We start from the raw sequence: 24,835 nt of genomic DNA, 5'->3' as shown, positions 1-24,835 counted from the left end.
AACTTCAGCTGATGTAGCACAGTGGTTTGACTACAGTGGTATGGTTGTATCAGTAGAAGGACATCCTTGTAGTTAGGCACTGCGTTTTGCTGAAGCAAAGCTGCTCTTGTTCACATTGCAACTGCGCAGAAAACTCCCATGGGATCCAAGGACCCAGGGTCTGCCCGCATGGCGTTGTCTCGGATGCATACGGGAAAGGGTCAAGTGATTTTGGTAACAGCTGAGAAAACTTTGTTGGAAAGGATTTGACCTCAGTTGCTGGCGCTATAGCAAAGCAAAGGACCACTTGGCTGCTGTATCCTACAGCACCAAGGGGATAGTTTTTGAGTTTTATTACGACTGTATTTCAGTTGGATCGAACTGTGTCCCAAAGGGCCTACAAGACGACTTTGGCAGATGTACTAGCACTTCTCAGCTGAGGGGACAGGCCGCTAACCCTGGAACAAGTAACCTTAGGAGCCCTATGAGCAAAAGAAAATTCCCCCAGAAAGCACGCACTGTCAGCATGATTGTGCTGAGGTCAAGGGCCTCTTCTAGGAAAGCTTCTTGTATTTGTGATTCACAGAGCTGCCTCAGCAGGATCTAGTGCAGACCTGTCTTAACGGTGAAGCCTCTGGTGTCGACGAGTCAGCTCCTTTGGAGACCAGCACTTGCTCACGTTTTGTCAGCAGCGGAGCTTGTCCAAGGTGTTGGAGTCGCCTTGCTGCGAGCTGCAACAGATGGAGGGGATCAAGAAGAGTGCTTTTTCAACTTCGTTATCTGCCTTAACTTAATTGAGGGACTGTATGCCTGGCATGTGCTTTCTTTGACTTGCCCTCTAAAGATGTGCCTGCTGGTAGTCCAGCTGTGAGTCCTCCCCTTAACAGCAGGCTGCCTTCACTGGTGCTCGAGCTACGTGAGCGTGCGGTATGTGTCCCTGCCTGGGAAGGTGAAGCAATCTCTGGTAGACGCGGTCCTGTGGTGCTGTGGGAATCCTCCATTTTTATGCAACCTCTGATAAGGGTGTACCTGTTTTTGGTCCTGGGCAAATCAGTTAAATCAAAACCTGTAAATAATGGTAATTGAAATCAGGCACTCTCATTTAGATAACAATGTGAACCTGTGTAGCATGTTTTTTAGCATGCTAAGTTTCTTCCTGGATGTTTACACTTGTTCAGTATTTCATAGTAAGGTTTTGTGTTTGAATTTTAGCACCTGAGTTTGAGCCTTACTTGTCATTTTAGATCCATTTCCTTCTCTGAAATTCTCAGCTGCATTGGAATCTAGCTAATGCAAAACCACGTGTTTTAATATGGTACACTGGAAACTTGTATTTTTTTGCTTGTGCGGTTATTCCACATGGATATTCATTCCCTAGGTATACTATGTGGGATTTTTTTTCCTCCCTATACTGCAGTAGTATTTGTGCATAGAGCACAAGGTATGTGAATTTCAGTTGCGTTTTCTAGACATGCAAGGTTTGTGATGGTGGGTCTCCAAATTTGTCTGTTTAGCCGAGCTTTTCAGATGAGTGAGCTCCAGAATTGAGCAGCTCCAATACAACAGTAGTTATTTTCTTACAATACAGGGGTCTTCAGAGGATAACTTAGGATAGATTAATTTTCAAACCATATAAGAAACGAGTATGATTTTCTTGCACCTACCTGTCTTCTGAACTAAATGAGGTGGCGATTGCTCACTGACACTGGCCTGTTGATTAAATTGACCATGGAGATCTTTGTGTGCTTTACCTGCTTATCCACGCCTTGCTTATCTGTGTGGATGTTAATGGAAAAATGCAGAAAGAGATCAGTACAGAGATTTTTATTGGAAGCTATTGTAACATAGAGTGACAGATAAATAATAGGTCTGTTATTTGAATAGTTGGTAAGCATTCTGTTGTGCTGAAATAAAGGTGTGTATGTGTATATATAAAACTCAATGGATTGTTTTAGGAAATGATCTTTTTCAAAGGTTAAATAGTTTATATACATTTGTGTTAGTATGTAAGAAACTTGCTTTTTGTGCTGGTGCTCATGCATGTTTTGATGATGAAAGGGCTTGCAATACAAATCTTAAGGCTTTTGTAGGATCACTACATTTTTCATGTTTTGCAGTTGATTTAGAGTCATTCATTAGTTACGAGTCACTTGATTGTGAGTCAGCTCAGTATTGCCTGACTACTTTCTCATGTCTTACCAGACCTTTAAAAAAGTAAGAGGATAGTTGGGACTGCAGACCTGAAATCCCTGAGCGCTATCACTGCTTTCTTGTTAATGTGAAGTGGGACCCTTTGTTGAACTGGCCTCTAGTATGCCTCATTTTTGTAGCTTCAGGCAGAGTTTGGGGCAACAGAATGGCTGTAAATAAAGTATTTAGTAGAGACATTTGTGTATGGAAGTCCTAATAATGCAATGTACTTTTTTTCTTCCTTCTCATTTGGAGTTACTTTCACCTTTTTGTCCTGGCTGTAGCCAGCCTAACCACTTCCTTGAAGGAACAAATCTGTCTTTCAATCCAGAGCACCTGAGTTTTGAGAAGATGTCTTGATTAGGGTCAATCCATGAGCACGTGTTGGTGTAGTGGGAACCAGTCTTTCACTGCAGTATCCACAGATGCACTTTCTTCATTTGTGGTTTTGCGAGGCATCGCTCCTTGCTGATGAGGATGTGTTTTCATGATTGCCTTGATACTAAACAGAATTGCAGTCCTGGAGCCACACTGTATCCTGGTTATTAGGTGGTGTCTCTGTGCTCTGTATGTGACTGTCCAGGTGTGCCCCTCCTGCAATCTCTACTCTCTACACACACCACTGATAGTCGCCTTCCCTGTACATTGTGTGCTGTGGTACACCACTGGTGTCATGGACTTGGTGGCTCTGGGATGAGGACAAGTGAGGCTGAGAAATGCTCAGAATATCACTGAACTCGGGCTTTGAAAATCAGTGGGACAAGGGCTGGGAGCCATGAGTCTTGTACAAAAAATGACCATCAGGGAAAAGATTTCTATTGCTGGTTTAAATTGTGCCTAACAAAAGAGAACATCCAAACAGATGGTGGTAAATGAAAGATCCTTTAAGGGGGAAGAAGAGAGTCTTGCAGTATTTCATGGTTGAGGCTTTACTAAACAGAAACTGAATTCAGATATGCCTGTTTGCCGTGTTACACAGCTGTTGAGATGAAAATATTATAATGGTCTCTCTAGCTTCATAATTTTTGCCTGTAAGATGAAAGCATGCCCTTGTGCATATTTCCTCCAACCTCTGATTTAATCTCACAGGCTGAAGCTAGATGTAACAAAAATCATTGCATCACCAGAAGAGTAGAGTTTACGCGTGGAGCTAAGTGACTGGATTTTGCCAGTGTGTCTTTTTGTAAGTCTAGGTTTTGGTTCTCAAACACGCACGGGTGAGATGAGAGCAGGGGAGAAATAGCTTTGATTACGTTAGGTAAGTATTCTTGGGGTAACATGACATTTGCGAGGGCTCTGGGTAGCTAAGCTAAATGGTTATTTAAAACTTTTTTTTTTTTTTCAAATCTGACTTTGAAAAAATCCTTCTATAGAACAAACAGTTACAGCTTGTTTACTTTACTGCAGTAGGTAAGGACAAATACACCCTTGTATCAGCTTGTAACTTACATGGATAAAAACACTCAGCAACTAGTTGTGTTTTTTCTTCTACATCTCTTGCAGCAGAAGTTTTTCTCCTTTTTCTTGCCTTAAATGAGTAAAATTAAAGAAGAAACTTTTGCTCATCTTGTATATCACCAGAAATCATGAACAATAGCATTTTGAACTTTGACCGTTTGAAATTTGCAGTGGGTTCTAGCTTTTAGAGGAATAGGGCTGGGATGTAGCAACACAGGCAATCTGTGTTCTCTCCAGTGCCTGCAGTGTGTTTGCCTGGAGTCCAACAGGGGTCTCCAGGGCTTATTTACCATCAGTTCAGCTCCTAACTAGGTGGACATGCTGCTTTATTCCCTACTCTCTGAGCCTCCTTCACGTTAAGGGCTACGCACTATATAAGTGTCTGTAATAAGAGTAAATAGTTCGTATGCTAGCAAGAAGACTGCACCCTTGACAAGATTGTGTATGCAATAATCTGAGCCTGTTGTGGGAGATGAGAGGGGTGGCATCTTTAGGGGAAGAGAGCATTGAACTTGATACGGGAAAAGACAGCCTTTCCTCACTTGCAGGAGAGCTTTTCCCGTTGATCTCTAACGCTGAGTTTTGAGATCTGATGTTTATCAGAAAGCACAGTAAAATAACCCTTTTTGAATAGTTGAGATTATCCTGGGAGAGTAAGTGGAGGGCAGCACTGTTCATGAATATAAAAGATTGTCTTTTCCACGTCTTCCACCTTTCTTCCTATGCAAGCAATCAGAAAATGTGGTGGAATTTTTATCTTTCTTCTCTCTTTAAAACATTCTTAGTAATGTGCTGGGGTAATTTTACCAAGTTTTCTGATAAACTTGTATCTAGCACTTATTTTAAATGATGTAGATGAGCTTTTAGAGCTTTGTGTGCTTGAGGTTTGTCGAGACAAATTCAAAAACAAACAGCAGTATCCTTACAAAGAAATAAAAAATGCTTGTGTATTTTTCTTTGTAGCAAAAGGCTGGATTTTTCTGTCTAGGACTATTAACAGTATGGTTATGTGTACAGCTACCAAGTAATCCTCTGAATATGGGACATCTTCCTGTCTCCTCCATAATTCTGGCACAACTAATGCAGAAGTACTGTCGTTATGGGGGAAGGGAGGAGATGCTATGAATTGCTCTTTGCTTGTTTCATGTGAACCAACTGTCAATGAGCTCCTCAAACATACGAACGTACATGCAATCTGGTACATAAAATTAAAAAAAAAAAAGTCACCACAGGCTAGCTATGAGATACCAAATTGCCCATGTTGTAATAAGTGCACCACCTTTCATATGTGTAAAATTTGCTCTTTTGCTTCATTCAAGGCAGAAAGTTCATAGTTCAAATGTAAGCCAACCATTTTATATGCTGATTTTATGGGAGTGACTTAGAGAACAGTCTGTCAAACGTTTACAGCCACAAGCAACTTATTTTCCTTATCTGTATATAACTCATGTTCTCGTGTATGTCAAAGCACTACCCATGTCATAAAATAAGACTTGTGACACTACTTCAAAATTTATTGCATCTTTTGACCACTCTGCCCACACTTGAATGATTGAGTTCTAGCTGTACCATTTACTTACCTCTTTCCCCTTTTTTTTTTTTCCAACCTAAAGGTTTCATGTTTTAATAGGCACGGACTCTTCACAAGTGCAATGAAAAGAGATTCTTGTATAGAAGGAAAATTACAGGAAATTAACAGTAATACAGGAAATACAGTAATACAGGAAATTCACAGTAATACCTGCAGTAATCTCTTGAAGTTGTAGTGAGTCTAAGAAAGACAGAAGAAAAACTTTTTTTAAACTGTTTTGTGAATCTCTTAAGGCTCTTTGGGCCTGTTACACTCTTGCCCCCTTTAATGGAAACAAGCTTTACAGACGAAAGTGTATATATATATATATATATATTTACCAAAGCAGACACATTAAAATACGGTAATGTTTTCATATTTGTACTTCAGTATCTCCAAGACATGTTTCACTCTTAGTGGCAAGACACTGTAAAACTTATAGCAAAAAAGTAGCTTTTGTCCTAAGAAACTTTCAAAGATCTCACTCTGACATACCTAGGAAAGTATACAGTATATGAATAATAGTCAAATTTATCAGCATATATTTGTAAGAACCTAAGTAATTAGTGCCCGACTGACTAATCAGTCTGACTAATGCTCCTATTAAGTGAAAATTATGTGATGATGGTGGTGGATGATTGTAACTAAGTGGTGCTTGTCTTGTTTCCAGTCAAAAGATTGTGTACTTCAGGATAAGTATGTATTCATGTCCAGTGCAATATTTTATAACCAGTGAAAGTTACATGTGGGCTTGTAGTTTGGATAAGTACACAAAAATCTAAAATTTCTGGGAGTCTACATATTTCAAGTCTGCCACCTCTCATTTTTTCACCTTTTCAAAAAAATATGTAACATGGCTTTTTAATATATATTTATTAGCTTGTTGTTGTTGTCTTATTCCACCGCTTCCTTTCTCTTGCCCATGGTTTCATGATGACTGAACATTGTGAAATTATAAGCTGTTTCTGTTGATCTGAAGCCAGAGCTGCCCTTGAACACAGGAGGTCTGGAAGACTTCAACTGTGTAGTGTATGTTGGGAGGGACACACGCTACACATGAAACACAAACAAGCAACTGGGCAAAAAAAGGAGTCCCATGAGGAAAACCTGCAGAGTTGGTAAATGAGCTGACAGTAGCAGCTCCCTGACGGGTGCGGGGTGATGCGATCCTGGCCCGCAGGGACCAGTCGGCCTCTCAGGGCATGGGTGGAGGTTTCACACTTGTAACAAAAAGCCGGCTCTCTGCTGGCAGAAGAAGCACGCGGCTTTGTTTCACGCTTGTCCAAACCTGTTTGGGCCTCTCCTGCAGCAGGGTTTCTTCCTGCTGCAGCTAACTGTGTCTGTGGGGGGTGGAGGGCCAGCCCTCATCCTGCGATTTAATGCGGCCAGGTGTCACCCCTGTGGCTCCTGTGGCAGCTTAACCCAGCAGGAGGTGTTGGTGGGTGCTGTGCTGCAGGGGCATTGTGCCTGACTGATGGAGGCAAGCACCAGAGCCCTGGGTGTCCTGGAGCCCTCACCTTCGCTTTGCACCACGCCGCACGGAGAGCCATGGTGGTTTTCATGAGCTCATCAGGGCTAAAGGGGTGGAAGGAGGCCCAGCCATGGCAGGCTGATGTGAGCAGTGTTGCTGGCTGACCCGTAGTCCCAGGGAACAGCCTAAGGGCAAAATGAGTTCTTCAGGGCTTTAGAATAAGGTGTCTTTGGGCTTATTTTTAAAAATAACTTTATGCTGAGATATGATCATGAAACCTTCACGAATAGTTAAGCTATCAGAACATACTGTACAAAACTTCCTGCTTGCTGTTTCACAGTTACTCCTGCTTCTTGCCCCCTTCCCCCAGCCTTCCCCTGTCCCCTGCTGTCCCTGTCAGGTGGTCTGAGTGGACCCCCAGCCCCCAGGATCAGCAGGCACTGTGCCATGGACACCATCACCCCATCCCCTGCCTATGCAGAGGCCTTCGCTGAGGCCCTGCTGGTGCAGCATATGCGTGGGCAGCGCCCCTCCGGAGGGATTATTGCCCAAGGATCGTTTCAGAGCATTAAATGCAGGTTTGGGCAGACAACTCTACAGCATATCGCACACTGGTTGGTTCCCCTCCAACCCATGGAAGTGTCTACTTCTTAATTTCTAGATTGAAGCTGAAAATATGATATACAGCCATCTTCTGGGAGAAGCAGGAGTGGGATACGTTACAAGTTCGGATAGGAAATTCAGGGAGGTACGATACAGCTGTACCTAACCACAGAGCCAGCACTGTGGACCTGAGTGTTGCTGTTCTTAGTGTCCTGATGTCTGGCAAGTCTGGTTGACTGTGGTGCAGAGCTGAAGCTGAGCTGCCTCTCTTTGCCTCAGCTGTGCTGCGGCAAAGCCAGTAAACCCTTCCACTGTGCTGCTTGAAGGCTTCTTCCACAAATACATCCTTGTCCCTTTGTGGAGCCGGCGCTGGCCTTATTGCTGGGCAATGGGAGGTGGGCGGTGAAGCCAAGTCACCAGTCGATTCCACACTGGATCCATACAGGGACTACCATGTGTCTCTGAACTGCCCGTGCCGGCATCCGGGTTCATGCACTGCATTTGGAGGACACTTTATTGTCACTGCATGGAGCCATGTGAGATTTATCTCCAATGTGGACTATGCAATATGGCTAAAATATCTTCTGTTTTTAAAACATAGGCTGTGCTATTCTCACCACTGCTTATACAGATTTCATGTGCTATGCCAATGGCATTAGCCAACTCTGTGGATAAACTACCTGCAGCTGCTTTCTGATTTGCCATTACTTTCGTGCATAGGCATCATAAGCATTGGTATGCCACTGAAAGGTCAGATCACTAATACTATTAGCAAGAATTTTTTTTTTAATAGTTGGGGCACATGCTTGGGTGGAGTGAACTATGCTGTTGTGGAACCCAGAGCTAATTTGGATAGGTTGAAACCTTTGGAGACCTGTGGAGTGTTGGTCTCTTGCTGCATACCCTGTAATTAATTACCTCTGAGTCAGAACAGGGCCTGTAGCAAAAGAGGCAGACAGGTCACCCCTTCCCCGTGTTGTCTAAGGACATCTTCCAGTTTCTTTCAGCCAGAGATAGAAAAAAAAATCTTGGTTTTGTTTAGTTGAATTAATGAATATAGCAATGGAGGGAGTGGCCTTGCTGTGTTCTCAGGTAGCACTTTCCTGAAAGGCTCATGAATTCTTTTGAGATGAGTATTCATGATAAAAGTTAACTTTGAAATAGCATAGCTTTGTGAACAAGGCTACTGTAGAAACTGCGCTGTATGCTTAGGTTTAGGGGAAATGCTACGTTTTACATTCATCTACCTGTAATTCTGTTTTGAACATTTTCCATTATGTATTGTGTGTCATCATGTATGTATTTGCTTTCATAGATGTAAGTCCTTAGGAGCTTACTTTATTCAGGGTTTGAACTCCTCCCGTTTCCACCTCCGCAGCCCCACATGTAAGTTAAAGTTACACACTTACCCTATTGGGGAAAGAGAGTTAAATAGACAGCTACCTCTTTAAAGGGATCTTTCAAAAAAGCAGCTTTGGGCTGGAAATAAAATATGGCCTTGGCTCTAGCTAGCAGAATAACTGTGTCAAACCTCACACCACAGGCAACCTGTAAGAACAACAGGTAAACACTGCCTTAATGAAAGCCTCTCTGTTCTTTAAAAAAAAAAAAAAAAAAAAGAGAGAGAGAGGGATTGATAATGAAGCTGGGGTTTGCATGGCATTTGGATCATTTGATACCCAGTTCCTATTTTCCTATTTCCAGGGATAGCAACAGTAAGCACTGGCAGGGGCATGAATGGGAGCACAGAGTACCAGTTGCCAGTAAAGTGGGCTTTTTGGCTTGTCTTTGCAAGGCCATTGGCGATATTATAGAAAAAGCTTAAAAGTTAGCTTTAAAAAAAAATGTAGAAGGGGACTCTGGATTTTGTTATCTGTTAAAATGAATAGCTTGTGCTTCAGTTTGGATTTACATTTTCAGAATCCCTGCAAGCTCATACAGAGCTTTGTACCAATCCATATTCTGATTTATTTTTCTAATAACATAAACAAAAAAAAACGTTAAAACTGTTTTTTAAACAAGCAAAAATAATACTAGACTCCTGTCTACATTTCACCAGAGTGGGATCAAACGGTTTTGGAAATTAGTCCCCCAACCATGATTTCAGAGCTCTACCAATTTACTGTCATATTAACCTTTTGCCTCTGCTGCTTCTCAGGAAACCTGTCAACATAGAAAGACAGCTTTTAAATGAAGAAGAGAAAATAATACTGAAACAAGACACGTTACTGTTGTGAACAAAAAGTCATTTGATTAAATAGAGATTTGAATTTAATCATATATTGTTGCTGTGAGATCTGCACTATTTCTGGTAGGAGAAACCAAGCCAAGATTTGGAGAAATCAAAATAAAATGGAAACCTACTTAATTTACAAAAGTGTTATAGTTAATGCTGTTGGGAGATCTGAAAGCTAAAATTGCATGTATATGAACTTTTTCTGTTCATGTGCAAGTTGTGAAGTCTTTAATTCACAAAAATTCACAAGAAATTATAATGCATTAGATGTTTTTTGCCTTCAGTGCTGGAATCAGGAAAAATGTTTTATTGCTTTGTATTATTTTATTTGACTGTTTTAGGACATCTCACATAATGTTTATTTTCCTGTTTTATTAGGAGCTGTACTTCACTGTTTGTGAGCACTTGTGCGTTACCTCTTTTCGTGTTCCTTAATGTTAGGTCCTTGTTTAGGTGTCGGCCGCACTGAAGAGCGGTCAGTTAACTGAGAGCTTAGTTCACCTCTTGCTGTGAGCACCTGAGCTCATCAGGTGTTTTCCCTTTCCTGCAAGAAGGGTGAGAGAGAGGCCTCCAGCATCAGCTGGAGCAGAGGATGCTGCAATAATGTTTTATTTTTTATAGCTTATGCTATAGTAGATTCTATTTTTTTTTGTTGTTTGTTTTCTCCCGAGCATGCTGGCTCTGCTTCTTTGCTGTCTGGGACAGCAAAGCCAACTGAGCTATGTGAGCAGGCAAATTTGATGGTGGTGGTTGGGGTGCTACGACAGCCTTATTCCTGGAGGAATTGTCCATGCAAACCCCACACGTCATCCTCCATCACCATCCTGGTGTGGTGAGCGTGAGGGAAGGTCCCTGCAGGGTTTGGGCTCCATCTGTACCAACAGGTCAGTTCTTGTGGAGCGCGAAGTGGAGAGGAAGATAAAGAGGGGTGAGGCCAAACAGTTCATGTAGACATTGCTCTGGTTTTGTTCTTTACCCCAGAGGGCCTCATCAGGGTGTAACCTTTCTCAGTTGAGCGTTTGTCCAGGACAAGGCTTGCTTTGCAGGAAAGGCGCCTTGGAGCACAAGCTTCTGTGTAAACGTTGCCTCTGATTTTATTACTGCAGCACTGCACAAAGACTGTTCATATCGTAGACTCAGAGGCAGTCCAATCAGCTTCCTGCAGTTTTTTTCTTCTTATTTAGAAGGAAAAAAAAAAAGGATTTACTGAGATTAATTGCTGTGTGCCTCAAAAAACTGGTGTAATTTGCAGGCTGCTTATTGAACAGAGTTATCCCAGTTCTTGATAGCAGGGCATTTTAGTCAAATTCTCTCTTTGTTCATTCAGTTGCAAATAATCATTGTTTATCTTGTATGAATCATTGAATAAATATGAATTTAAAATTGGGAGTTTCACTCAAGCTCTAACTGATGTTGACAGTCAAGCTAATGCTTTCAGTGCCTCGCATTGTCTGTAAAAGCACTTTCTATTGTGTGGCAAATGATGGATAAAGGATGAGGGGGATTTTCTTTGTTGTTGGTTTGGGGTGGGTTTTTCTATTTTTTGAATGTTTTGGTCTCCTCAGCGGAGGAAACGTGAGTTTTCACTCCCTTGCCCTCGGAGCTGGTTAAGGCAGCACATGCCGGAAGCAAGGGCGGTATTGCTGTTAGGTCTGTTTTCTGGGTCCTGCTAACAAGCAGTGGGATGCTCTTGTAGTGCTGACTCCAGGGGACACTTTGGGGTGTCCATGCCTGGATGGCAGAGGCTGGTCTGGACCTTCCTTAATTTTGCTGGTAGGTGCTTGGATCTGCTTTCTGCTTCATCTCACAGTGCCCTGCAGCCCAGAGCCTCTTCCATGACTTGTGACTCCTTCAGAGCTGGGTTCCGTTCAGGCCCTGTGGCTGACATGCTGTCTGGCAGCGAGCCGAAGGCTTGTCTGGCAGTCTGTCTTCTGCCCCCTGCCCTTGGACTGTATTTTTTTGGTTACGCATTCTGGGAAAGCCTGGGCAGCTGCAATGCTTCCAGTTCTTGTTTCACAAACAGAAAAGGGGGTACTTCTCCACGGCTGAGCAAGTGCTGGTGACGTGCCAGGAATGTTTCAGGTTTTCTGCAGCACCATGGTCACAGTATTTATAGGTGGGTGGACTTAGTAAAAATAAGCTTTGTGGAGTCTTTAGGTGCAGAGAACTGTAGGTTATACAAGGTCACTTGCAAGAAAAGTTAAATTAAAGATGCACTCTTTTTTTTTTTCTAGTATGAATTAGCATGGACTGCCTAGAGGCTTACTATAGTGTGATCTAGGTAAAAACGATGTGTTTAATTTGAATTAAATTTCTTTATTGTCTGTGTAGGCAAGCTCAATTGAAGGGTCATAAGCACTGAACCTGTAATTGAAAGCTTGTTCGTACTTGATGATAGAGCTTGTCTGCAAACGGAAACAGCTCGGTGTGTGGAATAAACTGTCTTGAAATAACCCTCACAGAATAGGCATTAGGTGGGAAGTCGTGATCAGACAAGCTTATTGACGTTGGTCAATGTGTAGGGAAAGAACAAAGAGGTGTGATTTAGCAGGTTTGCTGAGCTCTGCTGTGGTGCTGGCTGGGCTCGCCCGCCTGACAGGGAGCTTCTCCACGCTGTTGAAGTTGAGAAGCAACAAAGGTCGCTTTTGTGAAAATACCGAAGGTTCAATAGCAGTGCTGTTCAGGGAAGGTGATACAAGCTGGCGCTGTAGCTGGCAGAGGTTAGTGGGAGAGGTGGGGAGAGACAGTGGGGCAGGCTGCCAGCACGTGAACCCCGGGGGGCTGCTGCTGTCCCAGGTGGCCCAGGCAAGTCTGGGAAATGGCATGGAAGGGAGATGGAGGGGGAAGGGTTAGGAAGAAGTTGAGTTGAGGAGGAGGAACTGATCCTAAAAGCTGTGGAACTGAGGTGAGCAGGGGGTAAAAGCAAACTAGGGGATTATAAAGAACTGAGTTTGGTACATCCAGTGACGTGCAGAGTGGGCATCCAGCCATTTTGGCTTGAAGGTCATGGTTACCGTCTAACTGGAAGGGAGGATGGGGACTGGGGTGATTCCCGGTGTAGGTGGGGAGAAATTAAGTAAAATGGGTGGGAAAAGAAGCTGATTCTCATTGATGTGTGTGTATGGGATGTTTGCCTGTAGAAAAGGCCACTTTTGGTCACAGTAGTAACAATATCAGTTTAGTTGGTAATATTTTTTTTCATGGCATCAGTAAGTGCCTTACATAAAGTTACTTAATTTTCCTCCATTGTTTAATAAATAATAAACTTCATTGTGGCTTTTTTTTTTTTTTGAAAAAGATTATATTATATTGCATCAAAGCAAGCCTTGGGCCATGGTACATCTTGTTGCCTGAAAGATTGTTTTGGGACAATGGGATGGATGTCTAAGGTCAGCTGTTACAGAGAAACAGTAAATTATCGGACAGAAGCATTACTTGGGTCACATTGTTGTCATACTAACCATAGAACTTAAAACGTTGGATTTTAATCTGCTTTGCATTTGATCTTAAATTGCTTTTGATTTATAAGACAGCCTCCTTGTCCTCTATTTAAAATATCCACTTAGACAGAAGATCACTCCAGGAAAAAAAAGTAAACTACTAGATTTTTATTTTTGTTTTTAATCTCTGGATCCTTGGGCTTTTACTGATTTTTTTTTTTTTTTTTCTCCCTGGAATGCTGCATTCCACAGTTTCTGATGTGAGCTCAAGGCCTCTTGTTTCTACTTGGAGTCATGTATAATAGAGAGATCTTGCAAGATTTATTGCATTCTTTCAACTTCTAAACACGAGGCAAACACAAATGATGATCCTCAGTAAGGACCAACAGGAGAGAAAGGAAAAAAAGCTGATATTTTTAAGTGGATGTTTCTGTGTACAGTGACTGTGAGCAAAAAGATGCTGTAGAAAACGGAGGGCACCGCTGTCTTAAATGTGTGAGCCAAGTCCAGTGGTGTTTCTGTTGAGTCGTGGGGATCTTCACTGGCATCACCACGGCAGTTGGGATTAACCTCGTAAAAAACAGACACGGGCAAGCCCACTGGATGACAAGAGGAAGTCTGTTGGTTTTAGGTGACAATTAACTTTCTTTTCGTTGTCTGTGGGCTGACCAAACACTGTAGTAGTTGATTTGCAAATGTCATAGGCAGTGTAAGTTTTGTTGTTTCGTATTTTTTACAGTTTGTCATCTGAGAAACTGGCTTACATCTGTACAATACCTCTTCACATTCACTTTCCCCATCTTGCTGAATTTTATGTTTAGAACTCCTATACTTTTCCTAATCCCTCTGGCTACATGAATTCAAACAACTTAATTTAAACTGAGACTTTAGACTTTGATATTTCTGTTTTCCATGCACAAATATCTGTCTTACCTTCTGGGATGACCAAAAGTTTTCTTAACCTAGAAGAGGGCAGCAGAGGTAGGTTGGTTGCTCCTATTCTATTACCCTTACCAAAAAAAAAAAAAAAAAAGCCCTTCTGGATTTATTGCAACAACGCAGGTGACAGCGAAGTGCTATATTGTGTAGACACCGATGAGCCCTGTGTTATCAGTACTGGGTGTTACTCAGGAGCCAGCTCTCACCGCAGTGCGAGGCCGCCCTTGTTTCTGCTGGGAGGGATCAGGCTCCTCTGCTGGTGGGGCCGGGGCCAAAAGCTCGGCATCCTCAGCCAGGCAGGGGAGCAGGTGTGGTGACGCTGCTTGTGTTCGTTTGGAGGTTAAAGCCTTCATTATTTTTATTTATTTATTTTCATGAAGAGTTGAGCTATGTTTTCATTTTTTAAAATAATGAAAATAACTCTGGGGAAGGGTGGGAGAGAACTGAGCCTGTATTGGTTGGGAATTGTGTTTGGGAGGGATAAGGGTTCAGGTCACTGTGTAAAAGAGGCTGTTTCAAAATGCTCACAGTACGTAAACTTTCCGGTAGATGATCTTGCATTGTTCTCAGAGAGCAGATTCTGTAAATGATCTAGCTTGCGTCAGGGCTTCCGAGGTGTAGACAGGCTCATTTCTGCCTTGAAATAAAAATCTCACAAAAATCTCTCTAAGACGATGAAGATTCTCTCATAACTTAAATACCGATTTATTGATTAGGAAATTTTTAGCAGACTTTCAGCCTTCCTCCCATCCAGTATTGTTCATCAGCATCATCATAAACACTCAGTGCCTTGTGAAAAACAACCTGAGAGATTTGATTGCGTGTTGGCACTGTACAGACTGGGAAGCCTGAGTGTAGCTTGTAGCTTTTGCAAGAAATGGTGATTGTGTGTTTTTTGATGCGCCTTACCTAAGCACTTAGTTCAGCATCATCCTACATTTACTTGACTCAGCTGTTGTGAAATCCCTTGATACTGCTTAATGACCTTATTCAAGCAGGGATTTTTGTCACTTGGCATCATGTCATGAAATGATACAGTGAGAGAGAAACCATGTGTGCTCCTGTCAGTGAGAGCCTGCTCTGGCGTTCTTTCCTGGTGTTAATAAATTGTATTGCAAATTAAATTACATTTTAACAAAGGATTTTCATTAGATTTTGAGCTTAGGGCTGATTGCAAGTGCAAAAAAAATTAATTAGATATTGTTCTGTGATGTCCCCTTTCAGTGGGATACTGGAAAAACTTCTAATTTTTTTCTCATGCTAGATTACTTGCACAGGATACAAATGTATTTTTTAACATAAAGAAGTGACAAATGTTAAGGTCTTCATGATGGTTTTCTTGCTCTTTTAAAAGCATCAGTGAATTTATTTTAATTACAATCAGGTGCCTCAAACTTCTCATTGTTGGTGTTATTTTTCTTTATTTGCTGTAATTCCCCAGTAGGCTCATGGGTAGATTTAAAAGAATATATTCATGTAAAATAACCAAATATGAAGATACAAACTTACTTAATAAATGCTTGCACACAGTATTGCATTGCTGATGCAGCAGTATTTATGAGTAGGGTACAGTATTTATGAATAGGCAAAATTATGTATTTATTTAATAAAGTCATCATTTTCATTATGTGTCTTAACATGTGATTTGTGAGCTGTCAGCTCTCTAGATGGTCCTGAAATGGCTTATGCCAACTTTTCACGTGACTTGAACTGCCAAAAGCTCCTTCACATAGGGCTCATCTGCAGAGTCTTACCTTTAGTCTCGGTGCGTGCTGTTGGAAGTTCTCCGGCTTCCTACAGTGCGTTAGAGAGTGTCATACCGGTGTCTTCTGCATGAGAAGGTGCCTGGGGGATCGGGATGGTGTTGCAGAGGGCAATGCAGAAATCTTTCTGGTGTGCACGATGCAGTCATGTCTTCGAGTGTTTGTGTGCTTCTGAGGACTTCTCTCTAGCTGATGTTCTCATTGTGAGACAGCAAGTTTTTTTGTTTGTTTTTGTTTTCCTACTTCTTGTTCTCTGGGTAATAATTTTGGAAGTATGAGTGCAATTCCCACTCCCAGTATGTGGGGCCTGACATTGTAGAGATCTGGCAAGTGCTACAGGTAGCATGGTTGTGGAGCAGGTGGACCTTGACACTACTCTGGGTATGTCCCTGTCACAGCAAGGCTGATGATTTTTACCCAGTTCTGGAGAAATTAGATTTCAGCTAGTAATCCTGGTGATTTCTAAACAGGCATGAATCAGGACATGGGGACATATCATCAAAGCTTTCAAACAGGCTGTCAAAACTAGACCGGTGTGTTTTGTTTTCACACTTTGAGCGTGACCATATTTTTAATGTTCATACAAATATTCTTGTACTCAACTGTCTATTCAATCTGTTTTATTTTTTTTCTCTAGAGAAAGAAACCTGACTTGGCAGCACGTGATTACTTTCTTTCAGTCACATTTACCTTCTTCAAGGCTGATACTAAATGGTGTTCCTCTAGCCCTCAGGTGTGGTTCTCCTTTCAGCAAGCTGTTAATATTTGGCCATGTGATAGCTATAGTTTACGTTATTTTAGAGCCCCGGAGCACCTGTTACAGTGTTGTTTTTTTTCCCGTGTCATCCTGGGGCCCTGGAAGCATTTGTCCCTTGGGTTTTCAGGTGGCATCCTGAAAGCATTTGAGTCCATTTTTGGTGTGTTCATCACAGCAGTAGTAAGGCATGGTAAGGACAGTTGGGCAGCTGTGAAGTGTTGTTCTCCTTTCCCATTGAGATACTCTTTACTATTTAGCTGGATTCATTATTTCATCTTGTATTTCTTGAGTTTGTTTCTTCTGTTGCTGCTCTTTGCGCTGCTCCCTCCTATCTCAACCTCTAATTTTCACTTCCATGGTAACTTCGAGAGCTCTCATTTTCCATGCTCTCTTACGGTTTAATTTATAGTTTTCCATGTATTCAGCATGTTTGTTATCTTGGTCCATTTATATCTTGAGAGGAAAGAAGTTTTTGCTGAATTCTCATTTAGGTTTGTCTTAAATCTCATTCCAAGTTTCCTGCATGCTTTACTTGACCTTCCACAAATGTTGGCAAGATCTTGAGGATGGATGCTCTCGTGCTCTGCCAATGTGCTTTTTGTAAAGTTCAGGAGCCTACTTGGTCATCTTCCTTTTCTGCATGCTGACCCTGTAGAGTGGCTTTCAATTCCTATTTCCTGAGGATTTCATCTGCTGTAATATTTCACAATGTGACCTTTTAATTAGTAACGGTAAAGTTCAAGGCATCTTTTTCACGTACTTATCGTAATAAAGGCATGAGTCAGGATGAAAAAAAAAAGCAGGCCTTTCAGGGCTCAAGCAGCAGGGCTACCAAAAACCCCTTTGAAGGAAATAAAGTCTATGCATGTGATATTGCTGCCTTGTCTGCTGGCTCTGATCTTGTTAGACTTTGGTGAAATTTTACAGTGGAGCTGGGAAATCTTTAGGATACAGCAGCGGTGGGGAAGAGACCCTTGTTCCTTCTGGTCTGGGTGACAGCCACTATGACCAGCCAGCGTGTTTTCTAGTGGGTTAAAAAATACCTGAGTCAGCTCACAGAGACATTTCCTCATCCAAACAAGAAGACAATGTGTGGAAGAGCTGCAACTAGGAGAAAGACCAAGCTGAGCAAGAGAAAATAGTGTTTTTCAGTGACAAAGATGAATCTGTAAAGACCACCATCAATAGTTCTGCCACTCACAGGTCAATTGTCATGTTGTTTTTTCTTAGTGCATTTTTATTAATTCCTTATGTTAATGATTTTGCTTAGTGATGAATGGTGTACTCTGCATACCCTATTAACCTATGCATCACATATCAAAGAATAGAAATCACAAACATGAATATTGTCCTCCTAGAAATGATGCTTATTTCTTTTTCATGTTCACATGACCTACACTCACAGGACATGCCATCCCCTTTTCGTTTTCAGTTCTCCTACTGAGTATATCTTTCTGATTTAATTCTGTGCTGATATGTGCCTCTGTTAGGTTGCTTACTTTTCTCAGATTTGCTCTGCTTAAATCCCCCGCTCCCCGTATTCCAGCTTTAAGATATTATTTGTTCTGCAGTATAACCTTTGTTTTTTCACCATGGTTCTTCCAACTTGGAGCTGCAGTTTGTTACTCTTGAAAAGTAATTATCTCTAATTCCAAATTGCTCTTTATGGTTAGTCTTGAGACTGCTAACATTTTTTTTTAGCTCCAAAGTTTTGCAGTCAATTGATTCTCTTCACAATTTGTTCAGTCTTGTAGATATCTAAACTGCCTGCCCCTGCATCATATAAAAGTTGCTGTTTTCTCTGTCCTGGCCAACACCTGCCCCGTACAAATACTTGTCTTGTCATCTTGACAGTTGTTCACCACAAAATACTTCTTAGATCTCTAGATGTCCGTCTTTGCCTGCAGATAGGGGTTGTGTTTTGGATCCTCTGAATCTTAAAGAACTTTTTCTCATGGTTTATATGTCCCATTGCTGTTCACGCTGCCTTCCAGCATCTGTTAGAAATTCATTCCCTATGTCTTTTTTTTTTCTCCCAGCCTTTCCCCAGTATACTTTCTCATAGTCTGAATGACAGCTCTAACTGTTCTTTGGTCTGTGCCAACATATGGTACGTTCAGGCTGGGATATGATCTTAATAAACAGATTTCATCAGGCAATTCTCCGCAGTCAGCTGGTGGGTTATCCTATACAAAGCTTCAGTGTGAAGTCTGTTCTGTGTTCCTCCTGTTGCTTCTTCAATGTCTTTCTCACGTCTCAGCAAGACAGACAAAATCGTGCAGCAGCGAGTGGCAGGAATCTTTTTTCCTAAATGACATTCTGTGATGATATTGCTATCCTTGTTCCAGTCTTTCATTAGCAGGAGCATACGTATGTTTGCATTTGGAAAAATCTTTGGGTTTTCTTTTCATGAGCAGAACTGTTCTCTTCCACGCTGCTGCGTAATCCCCAGCCTGCACGGGCAGTCCTGTGGTGCTCAGGAAAAACTGGTCTGCTGCTTATTCCACTCCTTCAGTCAGTTTTATAAATATTATTTCAAAGGATTTTGAAAGGTTTGTCTTTTTTTTTTTTTAGTATTTCACGTTATTAAAATATTTGCATTAACCCTGTGCTTGACTTTCTTAGATTGCAATGGTTAGCAGGGACTAGTGTTGCCAAAGTAGCATTGGCTATGAGATGCAGACATATGTCTATAAGGATGAGTTGCCAAGATGTAAATTAAAAGGAAACTGGAAGCTGTATTCCTAAGCAATTGTTTTATGATCTTTAATGATGTCAGTATTCATAAAAGTTTGTTTCACTAGTTTGGGGATATGTACATCTTCTGAGCATACTTGTGATAGGGTATTTATCTTTTGTAAAATTATCATAAAACGCTTCTACTTAAATTATGACTTTTTTAGGGCTTTTACTGTCCATTTGGAGCAGGCTTTAGAAATTCATCATAACAGTGCATTACTTAGAAATTGGTCCATCCATTCATTTTGGAATATATGCTGCATGATGAACTTAGTTTGCTAATTACTTTTGGAAGAATAACCTAACCCAATAGCCATCCTGATCAGGACCTGAAACTGCATGGAAGCATTAAGTGAATTTCAGATGCAACGTACAAACACCAATAGCCTGTTTGGTCCATAACTTTTATTTGCTGTTTTGCAGTGTAAAATTTTCTTCCCCCAGCAATTTGAGTATGCTAAGTTGACTGTAAGGAATGGGGGATTGCGGGGGGGGGTAGTCTTGGATTTTGGGGGAATGATTATTTGCTTGGTTTATATATCTGTCTAAAACTAGATTCCATTTGCCCAGAAAAGACCTTTTAGTCCTCGGTGTATTTTCAGTAAGCGATATTTTCATATGACCCCTGTGCATGTATTTGAAGCTTTAATTATCATGAAAGAAGCCTTAGAAGAAGGTATGAATGGCAGGCTATTATATTTTGCAAGTCTGCATGCTTATGAACTGGATAGAGAGTATGAACGGGTATGAAAGCTCCTGTCTCAGATAAGAATTTTTGAATGTGTTCTCTGATAATTATTTCTTTTTACTCTTTCAGGTATTCACTTATAAACAGAGCACAATCACACACCAAAAAGTAACACCTATGCATCAGACGAGTGCAGAGAGTGTGGAAGACATGGCAGCACTAGTAGATCTTCATGAAGGCTCTATTATGCATAACTTATTCCAGCGATATCAGCAAGATAAAATCTATGTAAGTTTCTTCTAAAATTAAGAAAAATATCCCGAGGGAATGTTTTTGTCTGTGTAACTGCTATGTGTGTTTTTCTGTTCTATGGTATATCTGTTGTGAAGTTCTCCAGTTCTTTGTGTATATGCATGGAGTTGAAGCATGCCTTGTCTAGAGACTTATCAAAAACAGTAGAAGGAGAAGGCAGCTCAGGGCTGGCAAGGCAATCTATCGCAAACCTCCAAAAACTGCTAGACTGCATGTCTGTACACTTCCATTGACAGGGTTGTGCAGGGGATTCTTGTTTTTTCTCTTCTCCTTTAGCCTCTCTGCTCCACGTGTATATGCTGTGTACATCACTGGAAGTGATGTCGCAGCCTTTAGACTGTGAATGCCTATTGGAGATCCAAGATTCAGTTCTGACCACCATAGCCCTTTTTATTACAATAGAAGGGGGAAGGTATTAAGATCCTGAGGACTGTACCGTTAAAGTAGAGGACCTGTGCTATTAAATACAGATAGAGTTTGGTGTGTGTGAGAACAGGCAGCTGTTTAGAAGTCTCAAAAAGTAGGAGTTAGTCTACACAGAATTCTTCTTCTCAGCTCTGTAATTAATTTTTTTTTGTGATTAGATTTACCATCTCTTAAATATGTTTATTAGTCTTGGTCTGAATAGGTATTAATATTTCCTGAATCTGGTACTACACTTAATGTGAGAGAGGTACAGGGATTGCTGTTACAGGTTATGAAATGCCATTTTTCAGTTGTTGGGTGGTGGAGGTTGTTGTTGTTTTCAATAATACTTACAGAACATAAATAATTCTTGTTTGGATAATCTTTATAGACCTTTGATTTGGCCATATACATGCTTTATTCCAAGATTCATCTATTAAGTTTGGCTTCTTTATTTTTTGAAATGTGAATATGCCTTAATGTAAGGATTTCCCTGTACTTAGAAATTTCTTTATAATAAAAAGCAAGAAAGGGTACAAGGAAATTATGTCCTTTGTAATTTACCTTAAAGGGGCTTGAGAATCCTAAGTGACAGTTAGAAACCTAAATGTTGAGGTGGTTCTCTTTACAAAAGTCTTTATTATATTTTTTTCTAGAACCAAATGAACTATTTTGCTTTATAGAAAAAAACAGTAAACAAAAAATAAGCAGCATATGCGAGCAATTGCATGTGCAGGAACTTGGTAAGAGTTTAGTTTTCCACTGATATTATTAGATTAGATGTTAACACTTGGTGCAAGTCAAAAAAAAAAAAAAAAAAAAAGATTCCTGAGCAACTACATGTACTCATGTGGGACGTGGATGTCAACCTTTCCCCCTTTTACAGAGTGTGAGTAAAGGAGGTGATTTCTTGAAGAGGCGAAGAATATCTTTGTTCTGAAGACACGTCTTAGTTTATTTCCTAGCTTGTCAAGGCAAGTTTAGGATATTTCGATACTTGGTACTCAGTGTAGTGTAGATTTCTAGACAAACAGGTTTGTGCGCTGTTAGCGATGACAGATCTTCAGTTGCTGCTGAATACCCATGGTCCTTTCAGTTTTGCTAATTCTACTTTTTTGATGCAACTCACCTGAAAACTAATTGAATAAAGGTGATTGGAACAAAAAAAAAAGTGTGTTTTGAAACGCAAATGTAAGAGTCTCTGTTGTCTGGTATATGTAACCAGGGATGAGAATGAGAATCGTCTTCTCTCTCCTCATTGGTATCCCACTCTTGCTATGCCAATGGCAATGCATTAGCAGGACAGGCTTCCAGGAACAGAATCCCTGAGAAAAGCAGATTAAATAGCTTGCACTTTCTGAAAACTTTATAGGTGTATGCATGTGTGTTTTAAGAGGAGATATTGTCAGATGAAACTGCAAAACAAACAGTGTCTTTCCAAGCCAGAATCTCTTACCTGTAGTGAGCTGTTTAACGATAATTTGATGTATGTTTTATTTTTTTTAAAGAGAGTAAGAGAGACTGAAAGGTGACTTTACCTCTGTTAAACACATACTTGCAGCTGAAGAAATGAATCTCTTGGTCATTCTTTTTTGGGACTAGACCAGTTCTTGTACAGGACAGTGAAACCCATTGGAGTTTGTGGCAGGAACAAAAAACTTGCCAGATTATACAGGTGCCTCTTTTATTCCCTCCCAAAAGTCCTCTGCTGTGGCTAGTAAAAGCTTTGTCAGTGTAGTGCGCACAGTGAGTCTTCTGTCAGCACCTTGGTTGTATCTGTCCTTTGTGCAGTAGGGATAAATCAGGAGGGCATGTGCCCCACTGCACTTTGAGTTGAGGGGCTAGTCATCCACGTGGAATACTTCTCTCCATTGCTGAATAAAAAAGCAAAAGAAAATTGCCATGTCCTGGCTTTTAGATTACAGATGCTTGTCATTGTTTGTCATTGTGTCCCTGTTTACTTCAGCTCTGCTCACCTCCTTGCCCACCTCCTGAGTGGAAATGTACTTTTTAGCTTTCTCTGAGTTCTTTGCTTGCAGTATTACAAACATATTAGTGTGGTTCTTGAGTTTAGCAGATTTTTCTTTTTTTCTTTTTTTTTTTTTTTGTGGCAATAAGACTGGGAAGCGCCTTTGTACACAAAATGAAGAATGCACTTAATTAGGATATGAGTTTGGGTGCTTGCTTTTTCTCACAAACTGGAAAAAAAATGGTATGAAGTGAAATATACTAAATTGTGGTGTAAAGTATATATAACTTTAGAAATACAGAAGAAACAATTTAAGAGAAATTTAAACAGTTGCTTTCCCAGGAAGACATATTTATGCAAGTCTTCCCCTGTTAAGTTGTGTGTTTGTATTTGATGAAGTGTTTATCCAGCAATGAGCACTTCAATAAATATCTTCAGATGTTTGAGTTCAGTTTACTTTTCCTTTACTTAATAACATTTTTGTTTCTCCATCTCACTTAATCATACCCTTATTCCTAAACTTCTCTCTATTTCCTAATTAATACTATAAAAGATATTTGCAGTAGATGCCAAAGATTGTCAAACATGTCAGAGACTTTCTTTGCTGCTGTTAACAACTCCAGCTATAAAGGTCAGCATAGGATTTTATGTATTTCTTCCTTTTGGGGGGGGGGGGGGGGGGGGGGGGGGGTTGGGTGTGTTGATTTGACATACAGACTGTGTTCGTAGCGTAAATGATGCCTGGCACTGTACTTAATGAGCTGAGGCACCTACCTGAATCTATATTGTTAGTGAGATGAATGACAAAATTTGTTCTGATCCATATGCAACCATCTTTTTGTATCAGCATCAAATCTGTCAACATCTAATTGTGATACTTTCTGTTTGTATTTCTGTAGGAGAAAAAAGTGCATGCTTTCCCTTTTTAGTATGTGAAAAGCATGGGCTGTACATGCCGTTGCTAGATTCCTCAAAGCCAGCTCCTGTCTGGTATTTTTTTCATGTTTCTTGATTAATGCTACTTTTATCGAAGAGCTTGGTTCTGGGCTGCCACTGGAAAGGGGCAGGAAAGGTCCCAGTGATGGGATGCGGGAGGGGTTCTTGTTGCTACTCCCTTCCCCATTTTGCTTAACAAGAACAGCTTGACATGGGAGGTCCAGCTTTCTGACAAGGTTTAACACCTGTGTTTGAATTCTCAGATTAGCTTGCATGCCAGGTTGGTGTGTGGAAAAATATAGAAAGACAAACACCAGTGCTAAAACTGGAAGGTGCCCACACTGGAAAATGGAGCCTTTTGTGAAGGCGAGTGAGGGATTTCATTGCTTCTGAAGCCAAGCCAGCAATGGGCACATGATGTGGAGAGGGGAAGTGCTGCGGCAGCCGTTCTTGTTGCCGTTCAAAGAAGGCTTGTTCCCAAAGCTGTTGATTCGGGTTTACTTTTAGTTAAATACACATCATGGAGGAGACTGGCTTAGTCTTGGAGAAGACACTGTAAACCGCATCATGAGCGAACTGTAGTATGGGACACACAAATTACAGTGTTCAAACTGGTTGCGGGAGGAGCTGCTGTTCCCTTGTCTCTGTGGCCAGTGGTTAGGTGCTGGTGCAGACAAGTGAATTTCAGAAGAGCAGGACAGAGGAGTAGAGAAGAGCTTTTGCTGAGGCAGAGGAGGACTGAAAATAACTGCAGTACGCATCATGCACTTCCCTACAGGGTTTCCAGTGCCAAATCAACCCTCTTTTGCCCGTGTTCAGGCAACAAACAAGTTCCAAAGCACTTTTCTTTGTTTTTTCTTGTTGAATTAAGCTCTGAAGTAGCTTAGTAAGACCTCTGAAGTGGCACTTCTTTGACAGGTGACATTTTGTTTAGGCCAGAATCGTGTCCGTGTGCCCAGAGGGGTGCGCTGGGCCCAGCAGCCAGAGGCCTCTTGGAGCAGGGAGAGGTGCCTCCTGCTTGTACAGCAGCTGAGTGGTGGCCAGGATGGTGAGAGAACATAGCCTATTTTTGCTTGCTTTCAAATTAGGACTGCAGCTTGCCCACCAATAATTATAACCATCTGTTAGGTTTGTGTGTGTCTTTATAAAAAAAAAAAAACTTCTGTACCAGCCACGTAGACATGTAATGTTATAGCAGCCACATCCACATCAGAGGAGGATGGTGGTAATTAGGAGCTCAGTGTTTGTGGCTGGCTTTCTTTGTCTCTTCAGCTGAAGCAACAAATATGGAATGCTCATTTATCTGTTCTTAAAATCAATGTATGAGTAAATTAATATACCTTTTAAAAATCCATTTATGCTTATTTGCTTTAGCAGCAT

At 41.1% G+C, this 24,835-nt stretch overlaps 1 protein-coding gene across 2 annotated transcripts in view; it reads left to right on the top strand.

Annotated features, from left to right (window-relative positions):
- Positions 1–24,835, top strand: part of MYO10 (myosin X) — a 163,742-nt gene that overhangs the window by 48,321 nt on the left and 90,586 nt on the right. For both annotated transcript variants that reach the window (XM_066992486.1, XM_066992487.1), the window contains exon 3: positions 19,963–20,121. In XM_066992486.1, the coding sequence (XP_066848587.1) occupies positions 19,963–20,121 (159 nt within the window). The remainder of the gene's footprint in view (positions 1–19,962; positions 20,122–24,835) is intronic.

This window comes from Anser cygnoides, chromosome 2, assembly GCF_040182565.1.
Source record: "Anser cygnoides isolate HZ-2024a breed goose chromosome 2, Taihu_goose_T2T_genome, whole genome shotgun sequence".
Classification (NCBI taxonomy): Eukaryota; Metazoa; Chordata; class Aves; order Anseriformes; family Anatidae; genus Anser; species Anser cygnoides.
The sequence above is the reverse complement of the archived record's forward strand: the minus strand, read 5'-3'. Positions and strand labels throughout refer to the sequence as shown.